Source organism: Capra hircus, chromosome 15 (genome assembly GCF_001704415.2).
Source record: "Capra hircus breed San Clemente chromosome 15, ASM170441v1, whole genome shotgun sequence".
NCBI classification, from domain to species: domain Eukaryota; kingdom Metazoa; phylum Chordata; class Mammalia; order Artiodactyla; family Bovidae; genus Capra; species Capra hircus.
The window spans coordinates 6591217-6610142 of NC_030822.1; the positions used below are offsets into that span (position 1 = coordinate 6591217).

Below are 18926 nucleotides of genomic sequence, written 5' to 3' on the forward strand. Positions count from 1 at the left end.
CCCCTGTCAACAGCTCCCATCCTGACACCATCCCCTTTCCTTAGAAAGCCCTTGTCTGCATAGGTAGAGCCTCCCTGGGCCCCCTGCTTACCATGATAAGGTTGCAGGGTCAGTGGGGCAGAGCTCAGCAATCGCAACTGGAGATGAGGCAACAGGTTCCCAGCAGTTCTGTGGACCCAAGCTGGGCTTCCCTCATGGCTCAGTTGGTGAAGAATCCACCTGCAATGTAGGAGACCTGGGTTCAATCCCTGGGTTGGGAAGATTCCCTGGAGAAGGGAAAGGCTACCCACTCCAGTATTCTGACCTGGAGAATCCCATGGACTGAATAGTCCACGGGGTCGCCAAGACAAGGACATGACTGAGCCACTTTCAATATGCCTATGGAGGCAGCTGGATCAAAGGTAGAGAGTAAAGACTAAACCAGGTCCCCTGGTTCCTGACTCTGCTCTCCACAGTTCACTGTGGGATCTGGAATTGGGGGATGCCCGAGGCCCTACCTACCCCACCATAGACATTTTGGAAAAACGGGAGCAGCTTTGCCCAACAGCTTCTGGAGGAATTCCAGGGAGCTGTTGGAGGAGACTTTTCTAGTTTCTGCGGCCTCCAGTGGCCTTGCTTGTTTTCTCGTCTGACAGTTCATCCCAACCTGCATGTGCGTGCAAACACACATTCACCCTCCTAGAAGGAGCACCCTCTCCCAGGCCCTAGGAGGGATATGAAAAAGGGAAACCAGTGCTGACAGTCATCTAATTGCCACATGAACCAAACAAGGCTGTTTCCTCTTCTGTGAGGTGGGGGCAAGAACAGCAGGGCCTTTTCCACCCTTTGATTATGGGACTTATGGGAGACCAGATCGTTCAGGTAAAAGACCGATGGCTTGCTCCTCACTTTCGCCCAGGCGCCAGCTGCAGCCCTCGGGTTCATGCAGAGGGCTCCACACGAAGAGCACCAAGGGGCTGGCTCCTGCCTGAGTTCCCGCCCCTTTTCTGGCAGCTCCTGCTGCCTCCTCCGCTGCGGTACGCCCTCCACCTCCCCGCGCCCAGCACACACAGCCCCCCGCCCAACCCGTGGAGGAGGGGCGGGACTTGAATTGTTTTTTCAAGAAAAGAAACCATCCGTCTTAAGGTTTAATCGGATGTTCGCGCTCAGAGAGTTTGGGGTGGCAAGCCCCGGGGCCTGGGCATGTGGTGGGGCAGGGTGGGGGATGGGGGGGCAAGTCGGACCTTAGCCGGCCGCAGGAAGGAAGGTCTCGGGGGAGGCAGGAACGCTGGTGCCCGCAGGCGGAGCGGAGCAGCCGAGGTCAGCGTCGAGGTGGCGCTCTCCGAGGTGCTGAAGCCTCCCAGCGCTCATCCCTCGAGCGCCCCAACTGGCCCTCCAGCTCGGGGCAGGCAAGGCCCCGAGCCCCAGGGCTTCAGCCCGCGCGGTTCCCGAACACCTCAAGAGATCAGCAGCTATCTCCCTGGAGGGTCTCGTTCCGGGTTCCACCCCAGGTGACCTTGGGCACTCAGATTTCCCTCACAGGCATCGGAGAGCTTGCCCTGCAGGCCGGAGGGCGCCGCGTCCTGTCCCCGGGGCTGGAGAAAGGGCGCGCACCCTCTCCCCGGCTTGGAGCGCTGGAGCAGGGAGCCGGACGGCAGGAATGGGGGTCGGGCGAGGTTGTGTGCGATGAGCCAGCTCCTTTCTCCCTAGGGACCGTCGCCTAGCTTCTCTCTCCAGCGCCTTTCCAGACCCCGACGGCGCCCCCTCTTCCCTGGCTGCCCGGCGGCCAATACTCCGTCTCGAGGCTCGAAACTGCCGGCCCTCGGGTCTTTGCCCCGACGGAACCCGGACGGCAGAGAGCCCACCCTACCCACCCACCCATAACCTCCTGTTAGGGTCAAACACTCGCGCCCCGGTGGTCCAGCTGCGAGCCGGGCAGTGTGAGGAGAGAGACCCGGGTGGGGCACGAGACCCCCTCCCCGTCCCCTGGGATTGGTCAGAGCGGGGGCGGGAGCGCAGCCAGACGGGGCTGCCAGCTCCCTTCCCAGCCCGCGAGGGGGCGCCGCGTCCCCATGACAACGCGGACACCCCACCCCGCCCCGCCCCATGCTCCCGGGAGGGCAGCGCCCCCCGCTAAGCCGCGCTGGGAACCGCGGGCGGTGCCCCCCACAGTGCCCGAGTGGAGAGCCTCCGGCCGGCTCCAGGGAGGGGCGCGCGTAGCAGGGGTCCCCGACGCCGGGGTGGTGCCCCCCGCACGTCCCCGTTGGGTGGCCGGCCCGGGGCGGGCGGCGCGGCCCCGCCAGGATTGGCTGCTTCCCCGTGACATCACGCGGCTCGGGGAAAAGTGCGAGCGTGAGCGCGAGTCTCAGCCACAGCGCCGGGAGCTGCGGGCGGAGCAGGGGCCGCCCCTCTGCACCCCGTCCCCGCCCCCGGCCCGCGGCCCGGCCGCGCGCCCCGCCCGCCGGCCCGCGGGGCCACCCCCCAGTCCCGCCGTCTGTCAGGTGCGAGGGGAACGGGGCGGAGGTGTCTGGTAAGTGACTCCGCGGCTGCGCGGGGGCGGGGGACTCAGTGGGCAGAGAAGGACGCGTGGCTCGCGGACCCTCGGAGGCTCCCCGAGGCGGGCCCGACTAGGACAGGGCCCCAGGCTTCTTCGGGGGCGAGCCCGGTGCTGGGAGCCGCAGAAGGCCTGGGGGGTGAGGGGCCCGCTGGAAGAAAGGCCCGGAGTGTGGCTCGGAGGCTTCTCCAGGTGCGCCTCCGGGAAGGAATGGACAAGCAGTAGGTCGGGCGGCGGCGGTGCTGGCGCCGGTGTGTGTGCCCGCCCGCAGCCCCTCAGGAGCCCGGGGCAGCCGTCGGGGGCGGGACCCCGTACTTCATCCCGCACTGGCAGCTCTTCGGGGCGCCGGGCGCTGGAGCCCCAAAGAGGCTTTTTCCCGCCCGTGTCCTCGCCACCCCGGCGCCGCCAGCCCACTCCAGTCCACCGAATCCTCCATCAGCGACCTTGAACTCTGACTGGAAACACCCCTGCCCTCTCCTGGCGCCCCTCCCCCCTCCAAGACTCCCCTCCTTTGTCGCCCAGGCTCAGAGCCTGGGAGGTCCAGCACCTAGCCCCGAGCCCCATGGCGGAAGTGTCACGCGCAGTGCAGTGTCGGTGCCAAATCCCCTGCGCCCCTTCTCCCTCCCCGCAACTCCTGAGTCTCCTCTCCTACCCCAGGGACACAGCAGAGACCACAGCCTTCCTGGAGCCCTAGCGTGAACCCCTAGGAATCAAGGACTCACCTCCCACCCCCGCCCTTCACCACCACCGCCCCCGGCCCTGGCGTACAGGGAACGCGAGCCCACCGCGCCTGGGGAAGGGGGGGGCTCCAGGACCCAGGAAAGCAAGGTGCCCACGCCCAGAGGCTGCAGAAACTGCGTTCCAGGGAGTTGGGGGAGGGTGGGGCACGGGGGAGCCAGGGCCCCTTCGACCACCAGGGAGTCGGGGAGACGTGGTCTCCAGTTGGGCCCAGTAATAATTCCCAACGAGGCCCACCCCAGTCCAGGGCTCGAGAGGCCGGGTGCCCTCTCCAGCCGCTGGAGCCGGACGGTTCCTCTTCGGCGGGGTTCAGGGTTAGGAGTGTGAGATGGGAAAGAGTCTTACACACGCCTTACGCAAGTCCCGGCCGGGCATCCCAGTTATGGAGGTGCTTCTCGCACCCTTCCCCCGCAGACTGGGCGCCCTTTGGCGATATCTGCGCAGTGGGCACACTGAGCAGAACCGAGTGTCCCGCAAGTCAGGTTGAGAGACTCTTAACAGCAACCCCTCGACAAAAGCCCGTCCCAGTCCGGGACTCGGCACCTCTATGTTGGGGACGCACACACCGCGGGGCCCTGGGCTAAGACGATGCCCCCACGTCTGGGGTCTCCCAGGCAACTCAGATTGTAGTCCGGTCTTGCGGTGCAGCCGGGAACGCTTCCCCATACACAGGCGGGGAGCGATCTAGACCCGGGTTCTTGGCCGACCTTTTTCATACTCAGACAGCCGAAGTATGGGCTGAGCCTCCGGGCAGGGGCGGGACGCACAGGACCCATGGTGGGTCCGGCATTTGCTCCCGTACACAGGCTCACAGATGCAGGCACACCCGAACCGTGTGCATCCCCAGGCCGCAGCACTCCAGGCACACACAGAGACATGCACATGCACGTGTCCACACCGCGCGAGCATGCTCACGCGCACAAGGGCGCACTGGTATCCAGGCGTGGCTCAGCGCGCACACACACAGCACATGCAGACAGCTACTAGCTTCTACTCGCGCTCCCCAGTGATCACACACAAACAGAACTCGCACTCGCCTTCCCGCCCACCCATGCCTCGCAGTGTGCCGGATGGAACCGGGTGCCCTTAACTTTCCCACTGCGGAACCCCTGGAGGAGCCCAAGGCAGCTCTGGGGCGGGGCCTGGCGAAGGGGCTCCTAGGCCCTCCCCTGTGAGGCCCTACCTGGGACTTCCCGTGAGTTCCCTGTAGCTCTTGGAGTTTGGGGGCGGTGGGCGAATAGCGGCCACCTGCTCTAGATCCGGAGCTGCACCCAGGGACCGACATTGCCATCTAGCGGTGCACACATCCCCGGGCGGTGGCTGCTCCCCAGGTTCCCGCGGGGCCTGAATCCCAGAGAAGTGCCCCAGCAGAGGGTGCAGTTGGAATGTCTGCGGGTGACCCCCTGAAAGATATTTGGGGCGGAAAGAGGGGAAAGTATTTGCCTAGACCTGTCTGCAGCTGGCCGCTTCCCCAAGCAGGTCCAGGGCAAGGAGTAAACCCTTGGCCACCTGATTGGAGACAAGCTGTTCAGATGGAGGTAAGAGATCTGTTTTTCTCTGGGAAAGCTAAGAGAGGGAGCCCACAGGGAATGAGAAGAGACCCTACACCCAGGCCTCCCCAGATCCACCCCGGTGCTGTGTGCTCAGTCGGTCGTGTCCGACTCTTTGTGACCCCGTGGACTGTAGCCTGCCAGGCTCCTCTGTCCATCAGGATTCTCCATGTAAGAATACTGGAGCGGGTTGCTTTTCCTTCTCCAGGGGATCTTCCCAACCTTGGTATTGAACTCCTGTCTCTGGTGTCTCCTATATTGCAGATGGATTCTTTTAACCGCTGAGCCACCTGAGGCAGGATAGAGTAGAGGCAGGAAAACAAGAGGCTGTTGTAGCACCTGGGGGTTAAGGTGGCTCCCGGGCTCTAATTCTGCCCCCACCCCTCCTTACACACTGGGTAACTTTAGGCAAGTTAATTCACATCCTCGCGTGTAAGAAGATACCTCAGTAAGATGAAGACACTTATAGCACCTGCCTTTTTCGGCTGCTGTGAGGATTAAGCCCGATAATCTATATAAAAAGCTCAGAGGGATCCCTGACTCATAGTTCACACTCAATAAACAAGAGCTATTATGTGATTCCTGTTTGGTACCTCCATCTCCATTCCTATCTCACTGGCCTGTGTCTGGACCCTGGCGGGGGGCTGGGGGGGGAGGTCTAAGGCGAGGGTTTCCTTGAGGCTGGTGGATGAACCATTCCTGTCTAGCCCTCGCCAGCCAGCCTGCACGTGCCTATAGAAGGCAGCCTCCCCAGGCCGGGTGCCTCTGCCTCCTGTCTCGCCCAGAAGGTGGTGCCCAAGCTTCTATTTTGGAGTCTGAGCATGGTACTTGGTCTTTGCCCTTGACTCTTCTGCCACCTTGGGGGTGGCACTACCCTGCTCTGAGCCTCTCCTGTGAACTAAGGATTTGGGTGTGAGGATTGAAACTGCCAGGCCAGGAGGCTGGGGCTGTGAAGGTGGCTGACTGAAGCCGGGCTTGGAGGGGAGGGCGGGTGCAGGGGGGTCACTCTGGCACCTGGTTCCAGCCTCCAGTGCATAATCGTGCTGGAGAGGCAGTTGAGGTGCTGACCCGCATCGCTGCCAGGAGGGAGGCTGTCCCAGGACAGGCAGCCTCTCTCTCTACTTTGCAAAGGAGCCCGGGAGGGGAAGGGAGGCAAGGTGGCTTGCGCATGGCCGCCCAGCTAAGACCCTGGGAGCCTGGGCTGTGGGGCGCGGGCTCCTTCCTCCACACCCCGCTTCCTCCGCCTCTCTCTCACACAGACGCACAGAACTACGTATATACGCCAGGGAGCTGTGGGGCTGGCGGGGCTGTGATGGGCCCGTGTGCGTGTGTAATGGTGCGCGTGTTGGCGGGTGTGAAGGAGGCTGGGCTGAACGGCTGCCCTGGCACAGCGCGCTGGGCGTGGGCCTCCCTCACACGGAGGGAGAGGTGGTGGGGGGATGCGGAGAGGCTTCAGGGAGAGGCCCCAGGCTTGGGGGCCTCCGGCAAGGGCACCCAGTGGGCACTGGCAGGCGAGGGGCACCCTCGGGGGCTGGCCACGGGCGCCCCTGCCGCAGCCCCTCTGGGCCACTCGCTCCCCCTTCGGGTTCCCATCGGGCACTGGCCCCTGGGAAGCCCTTGGAGTCTCGCCTCAGTGGACGGGCCCTTTGGGCTTCTGGTTCTTCACAAACAGACCCCATCTGCCCTTGCGCTGCACCCCCACGCCCTGGGGATGGGGGGGTGCTCCGGGAGGGGCTGCCGCAGTGGCACTGTCCCCTCCTCGTTGAATTTCCGGTTCCACGCCACCTGCTCCGTGATCAGGTCAGGTCACCTCTGGGACTACTGGCTCCTGTGGCTCTTTGGGGCTCCCTCTGCCAGATCCCTTAGCTCTGGGACAGCACCATGAGCTGCAGGAGCTATGGAACCTTGGGCAGGTTATGGCCTCGGTTTCTTCATCTGTTAGTAAGAAATAACAATGTCCTCCCTGGCAGTCGAGTGGTTAAGACTCCGTGCTTCCACTGCAGAGGGTGTGGGTCTGATCCCTAGTCAGGGAACTAAGATCCCACATGCCATGCCCCATGACCGATAAACAAATAACAGCGTCTACTTCCTAGGTTTGTTGTGACGATGAAATGAATGAATACTTACAAAAAGCATAGAAAGTGCTTGGTAGACAATGCACATTAGCTGGTAGTATATATTCTTGCCTCTGTCCCCAGTGCCTTCTGTAGGGATTAGTGGGCAAGTCCCGCTGGAACGTTTGGTTAAGAAGTGACCAAGTTCAAGAGGGAAGGGACATACGTGTACCTAATGCTGATTCATGTGGGTGGATAGCAAAAAACCAGCACAATATTGTGATTATCCTCTAATTAAAAAAACATTTAAAAATCTAAAAAAAGAAAAAGAAGTGACAAAGAGGGTGAATGAAGGAATACCTTTGACCTGAGCCACGCGCTGGTGTCAGGACCACCTTTGCCCCCACCCCTCCACCCATACTGGCCTCCTGTCCATGCGTCGCACGTGCCTCTGGGCCTCAGCTCCGCCATCGCCCTCGCCGAGGCCGCTCTCTGCAGCTCTGACTGCCCATCCCCTCTCTGACTCATTTTCTGTCACCTGCCCTTGTTTTCATTCTAGCGCTTTTTCGTTGCTCATGTGTATGTATGTCTCCCCTGATCGGGATGTGAGCTTCATGAGAGTGGAAGGCTGCGTGTGTCTCCTTCACGTCTGTAACCCCAATGCCTACAACAGCACTTGCACAGAGTTCTGTTCAGTTCAGTCGCTCAGTCGTGTCCGACTCTTTGTGACCCCACGGACTGCAGCACGCCAGGCCTCCCTGTCCATCACCAACTCCCGGAGTTTACCCAAACTCACGTCCATCAAGTCAGTGATGCCATCCAGCCATCTCATCCTCTGTCGTCCCCTTACACAGAGTAGGCACCCAGGAAATGCCGCGTGAGTGGAGACAGGAGGAAGTGATGGGACCGGGTTCTCTAAGGTTCTGCAGGACGATGTTGCTCCTCTATCCCCTTGACTCCAGGGCACCCCACCTCCTGCCTCTCATGCGCTTCAGCAGTTCACCCCCTTCCTCTTTTGTTCCAGACACTGTCCGCCCACTGCCACTATCCAAAATGGCGAACTTCACCCCGATCAACAGCAGCTCAGGCAACCAGTCTGTGCGCCTGGTCACGTCAACCCATAACCGCTATGAGACGGTGGAGATGGTGTTCATTGCCACGGTGACAGGCTCCCTGAGCCTGGTGACGGTCGTGGGCAACATCCTGGTGATGCTGTCCATCAAGGTGAACAGGCAGCTGCAGACGGTCAACAACTACTTCCTCTTCAGCCTGGCCTGTGCCGATCTCATCATAGGCGCTTTCTCCATGAACCTCTACACCGTGTACATCATCAAGGGCTACTGGCCCCTGGGCGCCGTGGTCTGTGACCTGTGGCTGGCCCTGGATTACGTGGTGAGCAACGCCTCCGTCATGAACCTGCTCATCATCAGCTTCGACCGGTACTTCTGCGTCACCAAGCCCCTCACCTACCCCGCCCGGCGCACCACCAAGATGGCAGGCCTGATGATCGCCGCCGCCTGGGTGCTGTCCTTTGTGCTCTGGGCGCCTGCCATCTTGTTCTGGCAGTTTGTGGTGGGCAAGCGGACGGTGCCCGACAACCAGTGCTTCATCCAGTTCCTGTCCAACCCCGCAGTGACCTTCGGCACGGCCATCGCCGCCTTCTACCTGCCCGTGGTCATCATGACGGTGCTCTACGTCCACATCTCCCTGGCCAGTCGGAGCCGAGTTCACAAGCACCGGCCCGAAGGCCCGAAGGAGAAGAAGGCCAAGACCCTGGCCTTCCTCAAGAGCCCCCTGATGAAGCAGAGCATCAAGAAACCGCCGCCCCAAGGAGACGCCACCGCTCGGGGCGAGCTGCGCAACGGGAAGCTAGAGGAGGCTCCTCCGCCCGTGCTGCCGCCGCCGCCACGCCCCATGGCCGACAAGGACACCTCCAATGAGTCCAGCTCGGGCAGTGCCACCCAAAACACCAAGGAACGCCCACCCACAGAGCTGTCAACCACAGAGGCCACCACGCCGGCCACACCCGCACCCCCCCTCCAGCCACGGACCCTCAACCCGGCCTCCAAATGGTCCAAGATCCAGATTGTAACGAAGCAGACAGGCAATGAGTGTGTGACAGCCATCGAGATCGTGCCTGCCACACCAGCTGGCATGCGCCCGGCGGCCAACGTGGCCCGGAAGTTTGCCAGCATCGCCCGCAGCCAGGTGCGGAAGAAGCGGCAGATGGCGGCCCGGGAGCGCAAGGTGACTCGGACCATCTTCGCCATCCTGCTGGCCTTCATCCTCACCTGGACGCCCTACAACGTCATGGTCCTGGTGAACACCTTCTGCCAGAGCTGCATCCCCGAGACCGTGTGGTCCATCGGCTACTGGCTCTGCTATGTCAACAGCACCATCAACCCAGCCTGCTATGCCCTCTGCAACGCCACCTTTAAAAAGACCTTCCGGCACCTGCTGCTCTGCCAGTATCGGAACATCGGCACTGCCAGGTAGGCAGGCAGGGTGCCACTGGAGGTTCTGGCGCGGGTGCGGGCGAGTGCGTGGCTCGGCTGATGTCCAGGAGATTTGGAGGCGCTTCTCAGTGTTCACGTTCTCCGGAGAGAACTGAGGTCCCCGAGACCCCGTGAGGCTCAGAAGAGGCTCTGGCTGGATTCCGAGACCAGGTCTCTGCTCAGGCTGAGGAGGATCAGCCCCAGAAGGTGACTGAGCTGGACGGTCTGACCCATCTCTGTTGTCCTGCCTCAGGGAGCTGGGGGGCACTGGCCTACATGGGCACCTTGCCCCACTGTGACTGGCCGGCATGGCTGAAAGAAGGGACATCTGGAAGGGAGCAGAGCCTCCTTTGGGAGGAGCAAGAGGGCCAGTGGTCGGGAAAGGAGACTCAGGAAGGGAATGGAAGGGGAGGGACCCCTATTCTGCTGTAACCGGTGCTTTCTGCCCCCAACACCCCCGCATGTAGGCTCCGCCCCTCCTTCTAAATACCACTCCAGGGGCAGGGACTCCCCTTGCTGCAGCTACTCAGCCAGGCTCTGGTTGGGTGGGTGTGGGGGGTGGGCTGGCTGGAAGCCAGGCAGAGTGGGCTCTGAACATACCCCTTATAGCACGCCCGGTCACATTTAGGATGGGCCAGTGGGGAGATCAGGGGTTCACTCAGAAACTGGGGTCCACCACCTCCCACCCTAGGCTGAGCTGAACGGTTCCATCCTTCTGTGAAGTTGTCCCTCCCCAAGGAGGGGGCTTGTCCCGGGTCACATGTAGTGAAGGTGGGACTGCGAGGGGTATTCACACTGGCCTCTGCAGAGTATGAGGGACGCTCCAGTGGGTCACCAGGGAGAAACCCTCAGGTTGGGTGGATTTGACCCCAACAGTCTTCCTTGATGGGAGTGGGGGGAATGGGCAGGGCTGGAGGGCAAGCTACCCCCACCTCTCTTCTCTCAAGATAGAACCTTCTGGATTGGCAGGGGCTGGACCCAAAGATCCTGAATCTGGGGAAACTGAGATGGAGGAGTCAGTCCTATCGCCCCCGGGTTCCCTCCCCACCCCTGGCCTGGCCCCTGGAGAAACAGGACTGAAGGGCTCAGGGGACTTGACCGGGGGAACCCTTCCAGGGGTCAATAGGGGCCCCTGGTAGAAATTTTCATAACCATTCTTTCTCCATGAGCTCTGGGAGGCACTCACCGCCAAGCCCCCAAACCCCCGAAAGCCACCATTCCCTCCAGCCCTCTCCTCCATTCTCCCACCTCCAACAAATCACCACAGCAAACTCCCTGGGAAGGGGCTTTTATATATTAAAAGAAAAGCTTTTATTGGGGACAAAAAGATATTTATTTTATTTATTTCTTAGTAATGGCATCAGTTGGAAGAAAAAGAAAAGTGGGTACAGGGGAATCAAATCCCTTGGCGAGGGGCGGGGGTGCTCAAGCTGCCCAGAATCTGTTGTCCCTCCCCACTTTGGGCACTTGGGGTGATATGGGCAAGTGAAAGGGAAGAAGCAGGGCATGATTGATAAAGCTAACGAGGAGGAAGAAGGCACTGGTGGGTAACATCTTGAGCCTGTGGAGGGAGGGCGTGGGCCGGGCCTCCGAGTGAAGCCGGGGCTCCTTGGCATCTGGGCCTGGCCGCTAGTCCTTTTCCTTCCCTTTCTTGGCTGTAAAACAAGAAAGAAACACTGCATTAGCAGGGTTCGGGTGACCCAGTGGAGACCCCCCCACCCTTCCCTGCAGCTCGCACATTAGAGAAAACAAAATTCTGCCCCCTGGTGGTTCTCCATCAGCCCGACGGGAAGCCCCTGGGCCCGGGCAGCCATTGTGATGCCCTGGGACGTTCCTCACTCCACCAGCTTAGACTTCCTCTGGGAAATCAGAAAACCTCTCAGTTCCTGGTCTCAGTCCTAGTCCCAGCAGCCCTGGAACACAGCCTCAGTCCCCTCACCTGGGAAGTGGGCATATGCCCCTCTGCCTGGTTGGCCTCCAGGACTGCTGAGAGTCAGGAAGGAAGCTAAGGGAGAGAGGAAGTAAGGAAGTCCTTCCCAGCTAGAAACTGCCCCCACCTGCTGGGAAATGACAAAGCCAGGCCCTTCCAGGCCCACTGCCCTGGATCCTATTGAGCCAGGGTTTCAACCTCCCAAACCCCATCTGCAGAGCTCTCAGTACCACCCACCTAAGGTCTCTGCCTATAGAAAGACAGTGGAGACATCAAGAAGTCACTGGCCAGTATCCCAAAACGGCAGCTTCACCACTGCCTTCACAGGTGGGGGCAGCCACCTGTGACAACCCCATCCCTACCCACCCCACCCTCGCTAACCTTTGGCCTTGGCTTTGGTCTTGGGGCTGCAGGGCTTGGTCACTCGGATGGTCTCCTGGCACTGGGCATTGTATCGCGCCTTCTTCAGGGTCCCTTGGCGGGCTTTGGTGCCTGTGCCCCCATCACACGCCCCCCAGGTCTCAAACTTGTACTTGCAGTCGGCTGGCGGGAGAGCCCGGGGAGGTTAGAGCTGAGCAGCCTGTGATGGGGCCTGTGAAGCTGGGCGCCCCCTGCCTACCCTCCGCGGGCACCCCAGCTCACCTCCGAACTCCTTCTTCCAGTTACAGGGCACCCGGCAGCGGATGCGCTGCGTCTGGGCCCCGCAGGTGCCCTCGCGGAATCCCACGCCGCAGTCCTTGCTGCTGGGGGTGCAGGGCCCCCAGGTCCACTCGGCACACTCGCTCCCCAGGCCTCCCTTCTTCACTTTGTCTGCAACGCCGGGGAACAGAGCTCAGAACCCGGACTAGGACTCACCCTTCCTGGGGTCCGGCCTCACCTGGGCTCCGGCCCCTTTCCAGTCCCCCGCCCCCGCCGTTTCACCTTTCTTTTTGGCCACCGCGGAGGTGAGCGCCAGCAGGGCGAGGAGGGCGAGGAGGAGGAAGCTTCGGCGCTGCATCCTGAGGGGAGAGCATGGGTCAGAGTATCCCCCAGGGGCCGCAGGCGTGGACCAATCCCCCCCAACTTTGCCCCAGTTCCCAGGCCAGGCCAAAAGGGTCTGGCTGCTACTGCGGTGGCGGCGGACTTGGCGGGGCTGGACCCTCGCCACCAGCCCGGGTGCACAGCGGGAGGAATCTTCCCGGGGGCCTCCTGGAGCCCGGGACGCAGCTCAGACCCCCCTCCCGGCCTCCGGACCCCAGATGGGCAGCGGCTAGGGGGCCCGAAGCCGCCGCGCACCCTCCGGGGCCCCGAACGCTCACTCGCTCGCTGCCCGCGCGCGCGGCTTCGCTCCCTCCCGCGCCGGGCCGTCCCGCTCCGGCCGCCGCGGCCCCTTTTGTCTCCAGAACCGGTCTGAGCCGGTCACATGGGCCCCCCGCCCCCTCCCCCCCACTGAGGAAGGACCTGCCCCGCCCCCTCCCCTCAAACCCGCACCGCCCCCCGACCCCGGCGTCCCCGCCTCCCCTCCCTCCCCGCGCCCCTACCCCCCTCTTCCCGCCGCTCGCCCCACACCCTCGCCTCACCCGGCCTCTGCCCTCCGCTCTCAGACGCCCGGCTCTCCTGGGCCCCCCATCCTCCGATCCCGGCCTCTCCCGGCCGCGGGCCTCCGTCCGGTCCCCGAACCCCATTCCCCATGCCCCAGTCTGGAGCTCCATCGGCCCCAGCCCCGGTTTGCCATCCCCTTTCCCTCCTGGACGCCCGCTTCCCTCCACGGCCACGGAGCCTTAGGTGGAGACCAGGACGGGGTACGGAGCCCCGGCTGTGTCCCAGGTCCCAGCGTGGGGCCCGCGTTCGAGCCGATGTGCGGCTCTGTCCGCCGAGCCCCGGGAGGGTGCAGTGATGAACCCCGTCGAGTCCCCCTCCACCTCCCAGGACCCGCTAGACTCTCAGCGCCCCTTAGATGCTGGGGAAGCAGCACCAGCCCTCGCCTCGGATCGCTTCACCAAGTGTGCAGGGGCTCTGCTCCGTGTTGCGGTGGGGCTCGCAGGGGAACCCCAGAAGAGCGAGATTGTTGAGGGGGTGGGCCGCGGAGGCCGCTGCGCTTTTCTCGGAGCGCAGGTTGGAGGGGGTACGCGGGGGGGGGCGTGGGGGGAGTTGAGGAAGGAAGAGCCGGCAGGCCAGGGTTTGGTTGACTTAAGAGCGGACAGGAGCCGTCTGAGAAGTTCCAGATTCGGCCCTGCAGCGGCTGCAAATGCCCACCTCTTGTGAGCAGGGACCTCGGGCATCGCCTCTTCAGGTCCCCGTAGGAGCCAGAGCGGTGGAGGCCAGGGGGAGGGGGCTTGCCCAGCCACTGGGCAACCAGGCCCAAGAAACCAGGCCTGGCCCCTGCCCCACCTCTTTCACTTTCATTGTTATCTTCCCAGCGGGAAGCGGGAAGCAAGAGGAAATCGGCTCCTCCCCCAGCCCCTGCGAGCCCGGCAGCCCGGCCGAGGTCAGGTCCCGGGCAGGCCCTCAGACCCCACCCCCACACGGGAATCAGGACCCCCTGAAATGGGCCTGCTTCACGGCGTCCAGTCCCCCACCCTGCGGATAACCCAGCAGATCCCACTGCTTCAGGAAGACTCCCCCACCCCCCGAAAAAAAAGAAAAGCAGAAAGGAAAAAAAAATACACTTTACTGAGTCACACCCAGCTGTAAACATGTCACCATGAGGGAGCCCCATCCCAACCCCCAGGCCACAGAGTTGGAGGTGAAATGACAGGGTCTGGGAAGAGGGTCACAGAGGAGCTAAGCAGGGCGGCAGGCGGGCAGGCAGGTGCAGCAGAAGACCCCGGGTGGGTGGGGGGTCAAGGCAGGAGAGGGGGCTGAGCTCCCAGGAGCCTCAGAGTGACAGTCCCAAAGGGCTGTGAGGCTTGAGAAGCCTCTTCCTGGGGGCTTCCTCAAGGCCCTCTGCCCTCCCAGCTGCGGCCCCTGAATTCCAAGGCCCCCACAGCAGGAAGGTGAGGGCTGCCCCCAATGCTATGCCCCCCACCCCCAGGCCTGCCCAGCCCAGTCCAGTTTCCTGGTCCCCTGTGAGCCTCCCTCTGGGTTAGGCTGTGGCCTCAGGGGACAGGGTGAGATCCCCCCCCCAGCTCCTTAGAGTCCAGCCCTAGGTCTGGGCAGCTCCTCAGGGAGCAGCACGCGGCTCCTTCCCTGGGCCCAGGTCCCTCTGTGGCCATCTGACTGGAATGTGGCAGGGCGGAGGCCAGGAGGGGACTGGCCGGCCCTCACACCGCCGTCTCCTGGTCCTCCCGCTGGATCATCTGGTAATGCTGCCGGTTCTCCAGGTAAGCCGCCAGTTCCGTGTCCTGAGCCTTCTCAGCCCTCTGCCGGGGAGTGTCGCCCTGGATGGAGGCGGGGGCGGGGAGCTGCCGTCACCTCAGGAGCCTGTTGGCCCCAACAGACTGGAAGACAGGGCGCTTCCTTGGGAGGAGCTGCCTTCTGCGGGCTCAGGCTTGGGGGCTGGGCTGTGTTGAAGGCCAGCTCTGAATCCCCTGAGGCCGCCCTCCCCCAGGCTCCCCTCTCCCACGGGCGGAGTTCGGGGAAGGGTGGCTCCTTGTCTGCGTGGATTCCTCCGTGCCCGCCCTCCCCCTCTGCTCACCTGCTGGTCGGTCTTCATGAGCGAGGCCCCGGCCTCCACGATGTAGTGGCAGATGGTGCGCTGGCCCAGGGCTGCCGCCTGGTGCAGGCAGGTCTCCCCACTGGGGGAACAGGGGCTGGCTGTGGACCCCATCCAGTCCTCTGGGCCCTCCTGTCTCCGCAGGGGCCATCAGAAGGGGCAGGAAGTGTTGGGTCCTGGGGCAGGGCGGGGAGTGGCCCAGAGGGCGACAGATGTGGCCAGGAAGGGTTTTATGGGCTCAGAAAGGATCCACATCGAGGGGCTAGATGAAGCCTGGGTGGTTTCCAGGGTAACTGGGGTCCTGCCCTGCCCAGATACTCACTTTTCCTCCACGGCATCAAGGATCTCAGTGGGCGCTGGAGAAGGGTGGGGGGAAGAGGTCAGAGAGGCCTGGCAGCCTCCCAGCAGCCCCAGGGACCCCAGGGGCACAGCTCACCGTGCTCCAGCAGGTAGCGGACCACTTCCTTGCTACCAGTGCTGACCGCGTGGTGCAGGAGCGTGCGGCTCCGTTCGTCACGGTGCATGAGGTCGCCCCCAGCTCGGTGCAGCTCCTGGAGCTGGGGGCAGGAGGCAGGGCAAGGCTGGGGTGCCTCGAGACCACCCTCCTTCCCACCACAGAAACGCCCCTCCAACTCACACAGGCCCCAGGATCCCTAGAGGTCTCTGGGGGTCTTTTGGGGGTGCAAGGCAGAGACATCGGGCTTCTCTCATCCCAGGTGCCCTTGGACTCCCTGGGAGCCTTGGAGCCTGTAGTTCCTCTAAGACTCACTCCTTTCTGTGCCCTGGGGACAGACGGACTGAGCTAGGAAGCCCCTATGGAGGGACAATGATTGTGGGCGGGGCAGGGCAGATTGGGACAATCACATGGAGACCTCCCCCCCAGAGGGCCAGGTCACGACAGATCAACCAAGCAGCTCCTGGCCCAGCCAGAGGCCCCACTCCCCGGGCCCTGCTGGGGCTGCCAAGGGGAAGACGCCTGAGCCTGGCCCTAGTACCTTACAGAAATCGTTCCTCTTGGCAGCCTCGATGAGCTCTTCACCTGCTCGGAACACCAGCCTGTTACACTCTGGCACGGGAGGCCTTGGCTTGCATCAGTGCGTGAACATGTGTGTGATGTATTACTGTGCAAAGCGGGCCTGAGGGGCACGTGTGCCTAGGGCTGTGGCAAACGTGACTATAGCTATGTGGGCATGAGGCTGTGTATGGGTCCACCTGGCCCTGCCCCACCCCACTGAGCCTGGGTCCTCTGACCAGGGAGAAAGCAGGGGTCCTGCAGGGAAAGGCCTCACCTGTAGGGGGCGCAGCGTCCCCTGGCAGTGACCTGCAAACAGAGCAGATGTGACGGGGTGACGTGAGGTGTGACAGGATGAGATGTGACAAGGTGACAGGATGAGATATGGGGTGACATCACAAGATGACAGAGTGACATGAGATGCGACAGGGTGACAGGATGTGACAAGGTGACATGAGATGCGACAGGGTGACAGGACGAGATATGGGGTGATATCACAAGATGACAGTGATATGTGACAGGGTGACAGGATGAGATGTGACAAGGTGACAGGATGAGATATGGGGTGACATCACAAGATGACAGTGACATGAGATGTGACAGGGTGACAGGATGAGGTGACGAGATGTGATGGTGACATGAGATGTGACAAGGTGACAGGATGTGACATGAGGTGACAAGGCGACGATGTAACAGGATGAGATGTGACAGAGCGACATGAGATGTGACGGTGACAAGATGTGATGGGGTAACGTGACAGGGTGACAGGATGAGATGTGACAAGGTGACAGGATGAGATATGGGGTGACATCACAAGATGACTGAGTGACATGAGATGGGACAGGGTGACAGGATGTGACAAGGTGACATGAGATGCGACGGTGACAGGACGAGATATGGGGTGATATCACAAGATGACAGTGATATGTGACAGGGTGACAGGATGAGATGTGACAAGGTGACAGGATGAGATATGGGGTGACATCACAAGATGACTGAGTGACATGAGATGGGACAGGGTGACAGGATGTGACAAGGTGACATGAGATGCGACGGTGACAGGACGAGATATGGGGTGATATCACAAGATGACAGTGATATGTGACAGGGTGACAGGATGAGATGTGACAAGGTGACAGGATGAGATATGGGGTGACATCACAAGATGACAGTGACATGAGATGTGACAGGGTGACAGGATGAGGTGACGAGATGTGATGGTGACATGAGATGTGACAAGGTGACAGGATGTGACATGAGGTGACAAGGCGACGATGTAACAGGATGAGATGTGACAGAGCGACATGAGATGTGACGGTGACAAGATGTGATGGGGTAACGTGACAGGGTGACAGGATGAGATGTGACAAGGTGACAGGATGAGATATGGGGTGACATCACAAGATGACTGAGTGACATGAGATGGGACAGGGTGACAGGATGTGACAAGGTGACATGAGATGCGACGGTGACAGGACGAGATATGGGGTGATATCACAAGATGACAGTGATATGTGACAGGGTGACAGGATGAGATGTGACAAGGTGACAGGATGAGATATGGGGTGACATCACAAGATGACTGAGTGACATGAGATGGGACAGGGTGACAGGATGTGACAAGGTGACATGAGATGCGACGGTGACAGGACGAGATATGGGGTGATATCACAAGATGACAGTGATATGTGACAGGGTGACAGGATGAGATGTGATGTGACAGCATGAGATGTGACCCTGACTTGAGGTGACATATGACAGGGTGACATGTAACAGGTGACATGAGATGTGACAGGGTGACAGGATGAGATGTGACAATGTGACAGTGACTTAAAGTGACATGACAGCGACAGATGTGACAAGGTGATGATGAGATGTGACATGGGATGTGACAGGCGACAGGATGAAACGTGACATGGGATGTGACAGGGTGGCATGGGGTGTGACAGGATGTGACATGAGGGGACAAGGTGACAATGTAACAGGATGAGATGTGACAGCGACATGCGATGTGACAGGGTGACAGGATGAGATGTGACAGGATATGACAGTGACTTGAGGTGACATGACAGGGTGACATGTGACAAGGTGACAGATGTGACAGGTGACGAGATGTGACAGGATGAGGTGACAAGGTGACAGGATGTGACATGTGACAAGATGACGGTGTAACAGGATGAGACGTGACAAGGTGACAGGAGATGTGACGGGACGAGATGTGCGGGGGTAACGTGGCAGGGTGACAGGATGAGATGACAAGGTGACGAGATGTGAGGGTGACAGGATGAGACGTGACAGTGACATGAGGTGTGACGGGACGTGACAAGATGACATGAAATGACAGGGTGACATGTGATGTGGCAGTGCCAGGGTGAAATGAGCCAGGGTGAGGCAGGGCGACGTGGCTGCGGCACAGGCCCAGCTTGTTGCCCTCCCAGCCCCAGCCCAGGGCGCCCTTGGTTCATTCAACAGTTTATTGAGTGCCTCCTGCATGTCAAGCGCTGTTCTGGGCACCAGCAACACAGCCCTGAACAAGACAGGTGGAGAACTTGCTCTCAGGGAGCTTACATTCTACTCAGAGAGACAAAGTCAGACAAACAAGTAAACAGTGTTCTGGAACAGCAAGAAGTGCAGAAGAACGGGAGACTGGATGGTGTGACTGAACAGCAGCTTCAGGGGGGCTCCCGAGAGACTGCAGAGAAGGCACACCCAGGCTGAGACATGAGTGGAGGGTGCAGATCGGGGAGGCAAGGACAAGTCCAGAGGTGGGCAAACGAGGCGGCAAAGAACAGACAGGTGAGTGGGGCTGCACTGCGGTGGTGGAGGAGGGCACTGGTGCCCAGGGTGAAGTGAGCAGGGCAGGGCACGTGCCCACAGGGTGCTGGGGGAGAGCAGGAGGCCAGGGGGCTGCAGGGTGCTCAGATGAGGGTGGGGGTGGCCGGGAGGGAGCCCGGGTCTCCGGCCACTGCAGCGGGGTGGA

The 18926-nt window shown here is 61.4% G+C and overlaps 4 protein-coding genes across 13 annotated transcripts in view; 1 reads left to right on the forward strand and 3 right to left on the reverse strand.

Moving 5' to 3' along the window:
• CHRM4 (cholinergic receptor muscarinic 4) lies at positions 7797 to 10675 on the forward strand. Its single transcript, XM_005690149.3, has one exon. It carries the CDS (start codon positions 7809 to 7811, stop codon positions 9369 to 9371), a length of 1563 nt encoding a protein of 520 aa, XP_005690206.2. The 5' UTR covers positions 7797 to 7808; the 3' UTR covers positions 9372 to 10675.
• On the reverse strand, positions 10651 to 13684 carry MDK (midkine (neurite growth-promoting factor 2)). 2 transcript variants are annotated; one of them, XM_018059158.1, is made up of 5 exons: positions 13536 to 13684; positions 12222 to 12298; positions 11943 to 12110; positions 11682 to 11843; positions 10651 to 11025 (listed from the first exon to the last, which is right to left on the reverse strand). In XM_018059158.1, exons 1-5 carry the CDS (start codon positions 13559 to 13561, stop codon positions 11000 to 11002), a joined length of 459 nt encoding a protein of 152 aa, XP_017914647.1. In that variant the 5' UTR covers positions 13562 to 13684; the 3' UTR covers positions 10651 to 10999. The 2 variants fall into 2 exon arrangements, with proteins under 2 accessions (XP_017914647.1, XP_017914648.1); XM_018059159.1 differs by lacking the exon at positions 13536 to 13684 and adding an exon at positions 12599 to 12724.
• The window catches only part of DGKZ (diacylglycerol kinase zeta), a 44998-nt gene continuing 40002 nt past the window's right edge, over positions 13931 to 18926 (reverse strand). For all 8 annotated transcript variants that reach the window (XM_018059162.1, XM_018059163.1, XM_018059164.1 and 5 more), the window contains 6 exons: positions 16224 to 16255; positions 15930 to 15973; positions 15371 to 15491; positions 15257 to 15290; positions 14917 to 15016; positions 13931 to 14659 (listed from right to left, as the gene is read on the reverse strand). In XM_018059162.1, coding sequence (XP_017914651.1) covers positions 14543 to 14659; positions 14917 to 15016; positions 15257 to 15290; positions 15371 to 15491; positions 15930 to 15973; positions 16224 to 16255 — 448 coding nt within the window. In that variant the 3' untranslated portion in view covers positions 13931 to 14542. The remainder of the gene's footprint in view (positions 14660 to 14916; positions 15017 to 15256; positions 15291 to 15370; positions 15492 to 15929; positions 15974 to 16223; positions 16256 to 18926) is intronic.
• Positions 16224 to 18131, reverse strand: LOC108637650 (keratin-associated protein 16-1-like). Of its 2 annotated transcripts, none has more exons than XM_018059169.1 (2): positions 17148 to 18131; positions 16224 to 16386 (listed from the first exon to the last, which is right to left on the reverse strand). In XM_018059169.1, exons 1-2 carry the CDS (start codon positions 18096 to 18098, stop codon positions 16342 to 16344), a joined length of 996 nt encoding a protein of 331 aa, XP_017914658.1. In that variant the 5' UTR covers positions 18099 to 18131; the 3' UTR covers positions 16224 to 16341. The 2 variants fall into 2 exon arrangements, with proteins under 2 accessions (XP_017914658.1, XP_017914657.1); XM_018059168.1 differs by having other exon boundaries at positions 16224 to 16929; positions 17104 to 18131.